General features: G+C 46.1%; 1 protein-coding gene across 1 annotated transcript in view; it reads right to left on the bottom strand.

Moving 5' to 3' along the window:
- Positions 1–1,584: 1,584 nt before the first annotated feature.
- Positions 1,585–7,219, bottom strand: part of T265_10032 (hypothetical protein) — a gene marked incomplete at both ends in the record, with an annotated part of 28,283 nt that continues 22,648 nt past the window's right edge. The window contains 4 exons of the mRNA XM_009176281.1: positions 1,585–1,756; positions 4,402–4,460; positions 4,783–4,935; positions 6,490–6,617. Of these exons, the coding sequence (XP_009174545.1) occupies positions 1,585–1,756; positions 4,402–4,460; positions 4,783–4,935; positions 6,490–6,617 (512 nt within the window). The remainder of the gene's footprint in view (positions 1,757–4,401; positions 4,461–4,782; positions 4,936–6,489; positions 6,618–7,219) is intronic.

Below are 7,219 nucleotides of genomic sequence, written 5' to 3'. Positions count from 1 at the left end.
TTGAAGATCGCTTTCTGCCGCACAGCGTAGGTTCTTTGGCCTCACAGGCATCACTGAATTTGGTGGAATCGATTCTGAGGCGGACCAGCCTAAATGCCCATAATACCGGCGACTTGATTTCCCGGTTGATACACGGATTCCTCTCAGACCCTTCTTGGGCGTGCAACATGCTAACGTTCGTGATCAGGTTAACAGGGGAAAAAAGATAGAAACTTATGTTTGGCGCCGATAGCGGAGGCAAGCCTTTCTGATCGAAGACTTCAATTCTACTTGCTGCTTGTGGAGCCGTTTCGTTGCAATTTGCTACAGCTTTTTTAAAACAAGACCGAGTTCCATCAGTTGGGATAATGCTTGCTGCCGTGCACAGCATGGTCTCACTTCATTCTGTGTTCTGGCATACAATAGTTTATCGCGATGCTGCTTTGTGGGCTGTCGCAGTATGGCGTCTTGCTTGGCAGGTCTCTTGGCCACGTCAATAGTCACTGTGAAAGTGCGAATTGTTTCCCATCCCTAAGTGGTTTGCTTTTGGCACCAAGGGGGTTGTTGCGATTGGGGTATATTCTGGTTCAAGCATTCCTGCATCAGACTGACGCGGCCACCACTCGGAGCTGGTGATAGGCTCGTAGTTTGTTTCGAAGTGACCTCTAGCAAGCGGAGTGATCCGTCGTTAGGGGCAGTTGGCGGTCTGCAAACGAATTCCCTTTTCCGGTTAAAACCGTTAATGAGTGGGCCAGTAAAGCAGACCTACATCTTAAAGTGCTTATGGAAATTTTTGATCGCAAATACCATCTTGTAATGTTTCTTTTCTATCCGACTCTATTCGCGGCTGTCTTACTGGAGCTACCTGGACGCCTAATAATCGTTATTTTGCTCCATTATCAGAATACAATGCGGGTTCTCCACATCAATTTGGATGCTGAGCTGCCGATTCTGCGGCGAGTTTGACTGACTGTTGTTGATTTTCTTCGGATTTTGTAGGTGATCTTTCATTCGTGATTTTTTTCAGTTGGCTAGTGATCATTTTTACCATTTCCAGGTTTCCGTGAATAAATGTTTGTTTTTGTGGATCTCGGAAGCATTAACTAGCCAGCGCCTGTATGGTGCATATGCTATCGGTGAAAGGGCGCAGGCATTGCCGTGGATTTATTTATTATAAATCGCCAGCTGGCCAGTAACACACTTTTGGACAAGGAAGCAAAACGGTCACATGTATCTTGTTCACAAACACTGAATTCTTGAATGGGTCCTCCTAAACTTCGCTGAATATTCATTGAGTGTGGTTCAAGTCCGGACAAGTGCCACAAAGCAACCTCAAAAAGCAACTCCCTTTTCAAGAGACGCAAAGCGAATTCACAGAAAGAGAAAATGCCACTAGCATGCCTTCTCATCAGTCGTATCGCCGCTAGGTCGGGACTTTGGGGTGCTGTGTAGTTTGTTACGGATTCATTTTTCATTACTTACGCTAGATACAAACTACCTCCAAGGATTGCCTCGATCCGTCTGGTTGGAGCCGATGATTATTTAGTAGCAGAAGAATCGGAGGGCTTAGGGCATCCGCCAGCAGCTCTCTACCACTTTTTAAAACTAATAATGCTGCTTCCTACTTTCCGATTTGCAGTGCACTGCGCCGGTATAAATAGCTGGAGTATCGTTGATGATATCTCCATATTCCTCCGAGGCTTCGACACACAGGAACTCCCCACGCAAAAGAATCGTCGCAAATCTTTTGCCGCGTTTATTTTCTCGACCGAGTCCTCTGAAACACATAAAGCTTGGAACATAATATCTTGCTGGTATATGTGCATCGCGTTACGCCGATCTCAAATTCACTCACAGGGTCACGTTTCCGACGGAAAGTTCGGGCGTCATGTCAAATGAAGAGGTAATTGCAGACTGGTGACGCAGAATCAGGTAAATAGGCACCGCAGCACACACTGGAACTTGACTGGTTCCTCCGGCAACATTTCGGACCATTCAGAGTTTGTGATTGGTGGACAGGCAAACGTCACAACATTTTGGCTTGCACGGCTCCAAACTGGGTCCCATTATTTGCACAATGCTCCTAGTTGCAAAACCTTTACGAGCGGAGTAAAAATTCTCGAACAGCGATTTTTCATTTTGCTGCGTATATGCTCAAACCAAAAGCCATTCTGATCTGTGTTCTTATTTTTTCAGCTCACCAATTTTCATTGTTCACTGAGGTAAACATAACTCTCTCGGTGGAATGCCTCGGATGGAATAATTTTCAAGCATAACTGAGACCCCTGGAAGCATAAAATGGGGCTCAAAAGTTTGGACTGGTACTATTTACTCAACTGCCTTGTGACAATCAGAATGCTGGCCCGTCCATGGATTGCATACGATTCATGCACAAGCCAGCATTCTGATTTGTTGGTTGCGCACTGGGCAGAAAGCGCGCGCGGACAAGTGGTTTTGTGCACAGGCGCCGCTGGCCATTCACACAATGAGATTGATTTCTCGAAATCTACCGCATTTTCAGACTTGCCACTTCATAGTGTAGAATGTCTATGTATTATGTATATGCTCCTGTATTATTGAACATCGTTTACCATCGCCATTTATTTAAGTGAGCGAATTCCCAAGGTCAATAAACACTGCTGACTCTGAATACGTTACCTGATGATGAATAATCGCGAATTGTGGAAAAGGTTGACCCACATACAATGAACGTAACTTTCAGGCATTTTTCCATCGGGAAAAATTTCCTCAACATTCTAGAGTCTAAATGGCTTTTGGAGATGCAACATATGCGTAGGCGCATTCGTGCAAACAAATTTTGGCCGATTATTCTCTGTTGCCAGTAAAAATACCGTAGTGCACGCTAATTATTTGATAAGCATCGTGCACATTTGCTGGAAAAAATCACAGTTTTTCATTATAGGTTGCAAATTATACTAGAAAGACCTCGAGGTTTATCGATGTAAACCGACGCACATCACTAACATGCGGCCAAGGGTACACGATGCTTAACTGATTAGCCACGTAGAACCTACGTCGATAATACCAGACAGCTGAACAATCTTGAACGACATACCACTAACATGCGGCCAGGGGTACACAATGCCCAAATAACCAGCCACATAGAACGGACGTTGATAATACCAGACAGCTGAACGATCTTGACCGACGCACACATCTAACATGCGGTTAGGTTTAAGCGATGGCTAACTAACTAGCCACATTGAGCCTACGTCGATATTACCTGACAGCTGAACAATCTTAACCGACGCACATCACTAACGGGCGACTGGCGGTACACGATGCCTAAATAACTAGCCACATAGAGCCCACGTCGATAACACCAGACAGCTGAACAGTCTTAACCGACGCACATCACTGACAGGCGACTGGTGGTACATGATACCTAAATAACTAGCCACATAGAGCCTAGGTCGATAATACCGGACAGCTGAACGATCTTAACCGACGCACACGACCAACATGCTGCTAGGGGTACGTGTTACGGCTTTCTGCTTTCTAACTTTGAGTCACGCGCGCCAATCCGGAAAAACGACCAAGATATCCGAATTCTGGAATCACGGTACTATTGCAAATACAATAATATACGTATAAAACAAACCTCAACGGATTCTCCTCCGCAGATACCGTAGGGTTACAAAATAAGGCGGTACGATTACCAGCCTGGGGATAAAGCGCAGATCACTACGCCTCAGAAACAATATTGTCACAACCAAACAGATATCGACGGCGAGCAACCGCAAAATCACAATGTCCGACCAAAGTCCGCAAGAGTTATGAAAATAGTTCAGTAAAACAAGGTTTCAGTTCATCTGGTCAAGGGAAATAAATATGGGGATTGGCTGTCACTTGGGGTTGGAAAAGGTAGCACACTGTTGGCAAGCTGTCTTCTACAGTACACGATGCTTAACTAACAAGCCACATAGAGATTACGTAGATAATACCAGACAGCTGAACGATCTTATCCGACGCACACGTCTAACATGCGGCTAGGGTACACGATGCTCAACCAACTAGCCACGTAGAACCTACTTCGATAATACCAGACAGCTGAACGATCTTATCCGACGCACACGTCTAACATGCGGCTAGGGGTACACGATACCTAACCTAAATAACTAGCCACACAGAAACTACGTCGATAATACCAGACAGCTGAACAATCTTAACCGACGCACACAACTGACATGCGGCCAGGGGTACACAATGCCTAACTAACTAGCCACATTGAGCTCACGTCGATGATACCAGACAGCTGAACAATCTTAACCGACGCACACCACTAATATGCGGTTAGGGGTACACGATGCCTATCTCATCCACCCATGGGTAACGGAGAAGAGGCTCAAAATGGTCGTCTTGAAATTTTGAGATATATTAGTCGTTCTGAAGTTTACATACGTCCTTCTGTGAGGTGCGTTTTCTTCTTCGCGAGGGGCGTTCATTTGGCGGTTGAAGTCCTGAAATGCGAGGAAGATATACTTCAGGTTATCGAAATATCACCATAAGGCGCGCGGCCGACAAACAGGTAGAGATACTTACCCCAAAATTCACTGCAGCCACTATGGTGTCGTAGATGCCTGTTCACACAATGCCATCTTCAGCGGTTATTTCGCATGCCTGTTTACTGAACCCCTCAAGAAATACGAGACACATGTAATGCATAGGACCTCATTAACGGACAAACTTTTCGGAGCCGATGGGTCACACGAAATCATCTTCGTCTCTTTCATCTAGCTGGTGCTCTACAGAGTTAGTAGTATTTGTCAGACATTGACTCACGGCTGTCGAGTAGTTCCTCTGTGGACCAGAAAACACGGACGCACACAGACATACGGGACACACTGTGCTGGGAATCTGTGCTTCGTCAACATCATAAGACGCCCTCTTTGTGGACGGGGTAGCAAGCATACCTCTGCGTTTTCTGGATGGGCCCTGAGCTAAGAACCAAAAGTGATTTATTTTCATGTGGACATGGGACAAGCCGGCGGTCGCGGACAAAAGTGCCTCAAGAACGAGACAGCATGCTTATGTCATCATTCGACAGACCACGTCTAGAACGTAGGCGTCACCCTCCAGGATTTGCCGCATGGCGCAGTGGTAGAAGTATGCATCTCGAACTCCCGCATGAGCCACTCGGCCTGCCGGGACACCTTTTGAATGGCACGCTTCAACGAGTCGGAGTGGTGCACCCGATCTTCAAGGCGCCGTTTGCATTCTCCAGTTGGTTGTTGGTCACATTACCGAAATGAACCATTCCGGACTGTGCGTGTATGGAACATTTTCGGGTGGTGTACAACCAACGAGCCGTAAGATAGGAGAGAAATCGGGGATCGGTTCGGTGCAGAAGCCCTAGATATTGTCGGAATATGTGTGCTTGTAACATGATGAACATAAAACCTACTGTACAGCATTGTCCAGGCGAGCCATGCGGTGAAACATGCGCCGGCTGTTCGCAGAAGGTGTCTATGACCAAAAATACATGGATATTAAATGATACATACGCGCTTCCTGATGGCTTTGCGGACATGAAAGTAACAAAGCATAATGTCACAGCTGAAAACTACTCTTGCCGCAGGCATGTGCGCCGCTAGCTTGTCCAGTACAAAGGTCCTGACCGGATACGCTTCGCTCATCATTTCTTTGAATAAGCCGAACAGTTTACGCATGGGAGGAAACTGCTCGCACTCTGCCAACGCATACATAACCGGATGCCCGGCTCCCATGCCGTCCGTTATCAAGAATTTGCAAAGTTTGTATCTAAATAATAAAGCGTCTAGCTGTAGCATCCTTTCGGTGGCTAGCTGCCATGCCACACGAAGGAAGCACGGGGGCTGAGATACTACCAGGTTACCCAAGCCTTCACAGGGGAAGTTCAAAGGCGGATGTCGGATTCGAACCGCCGACCTTCTGGTTAGAAAATTCGCGCTGTAACCATTTGGGCCATCTCGACCCTCATATCTAAATGCCGAATATTAGATGCCTTAAAAAACTTACACAAGGCGGTTTACTGCATGTGTCCCGTCCACAGTTACTACATCTGGAAAGCGTCGGAATAAAGCCATCTTATGCCATCGGGAGAAACATATGTGGCTTTAGTTACCTTCCTCCCCCTGACACACAAAAACGCGTCCGGTCTCTCTCCAGGACCGGAGGCATATCATCTGCTATATTAAAACCCAACTATTCGGCACCTACTCAACATAGCTGGTTGACAATTCCGGCGGTAGTTGTGTATATCCTTAGTGGTAAGAATATTTCCGAATTCATCCGCCACAAACCGCCGCACCTCAGATGACGGCGTTCCATATCTCAGCAGGGCCTGGCATGTGCCCAACTCATCTTTGGTTAGGCGTCGATTGACTGAAAGCCGATCGCACAGAAACTTTGACAGTTTGTGGTTGTGTTCCAGAAAACAAGAGGTTACTGAAGGTTGGTTCCTTCGCCTCCTTAGACAAAACCACACTGGACGGCTGGTGCTTCGCGTACTTTTTTATTAGAAAATACGCTCGGTTTACCAGCTTCTCCGGATTCCATGGCTTTCCGTTGGTTTGGAGGGCACCTGCTGCATTTGTAGTACACCCATTCGTAGCGCAAAAGTGTTGGCGCTTCGATTACTGGATGAAAGCAAAAATATCACAAAGTTATCCTTCACGTATTCATTTAAGTTCTTCTCAAACGCCGTGATGGATGAAAACGATACACGCACAAATTTCTCAAAGAAAGACACTTCCAAAGCCATAGCAGACGACGTTCAAAGCCGAATGTGCGCCAATAACGTTCAGAAGAGATCCAATAAAACAAATCGCAAAAAATGCGGCAGATGAGGGGGTTTTCAGTCTACGCATATAGGCAAAGAAGTGTAACATTTTGACGTTAAAGTTTTTATTTCGCCCGCAAAGATTTTGCAGAAAAACGCATTGTGCTTCTAGCCGTTGGCTGCACAGGCCAGGAAAAAAAGCAATCATGCAACATGCGGCGTCATTCACATTCTGATTGGTTGATACCTAGAGGGCGGTACGTTTACAAGCGGCAAAATGGCGGATTTGTCGTTTATGATTGATCCTCTCAAAAGAAGCATAGACTTATCATGCGGTTGCGTCTTTTGTAAATTTAATTGGTTAACAGCATCCCAAATGCAATAAATGCAAAGTGTGCGCTTCCCGGTAGCTTAAGATAGCGACGTAATAATTGCAGTGGACTAGGATCTTATCAGCGT

The sequence above is a fragment of the Opisthorchis viverrini genome (genome assembly GCF_000715545.1).
Source record: "Opisthorchis viverrini unplaced genomic scaffold opera_v5_341, whole genome shotgun sequence".
Taxonomy (NCBI): Eukaryota; Metazoa; Platyhelminthes; class Trematoda; order Opisthorchiida; family Opisthorchiidae; genus Opisthorchis; species Opisthorchis viverrini.
Note: the sequence above shows the minus strand (reverse complement) of the source record. Positions and strands in the feature narration are given on the sequence as shown.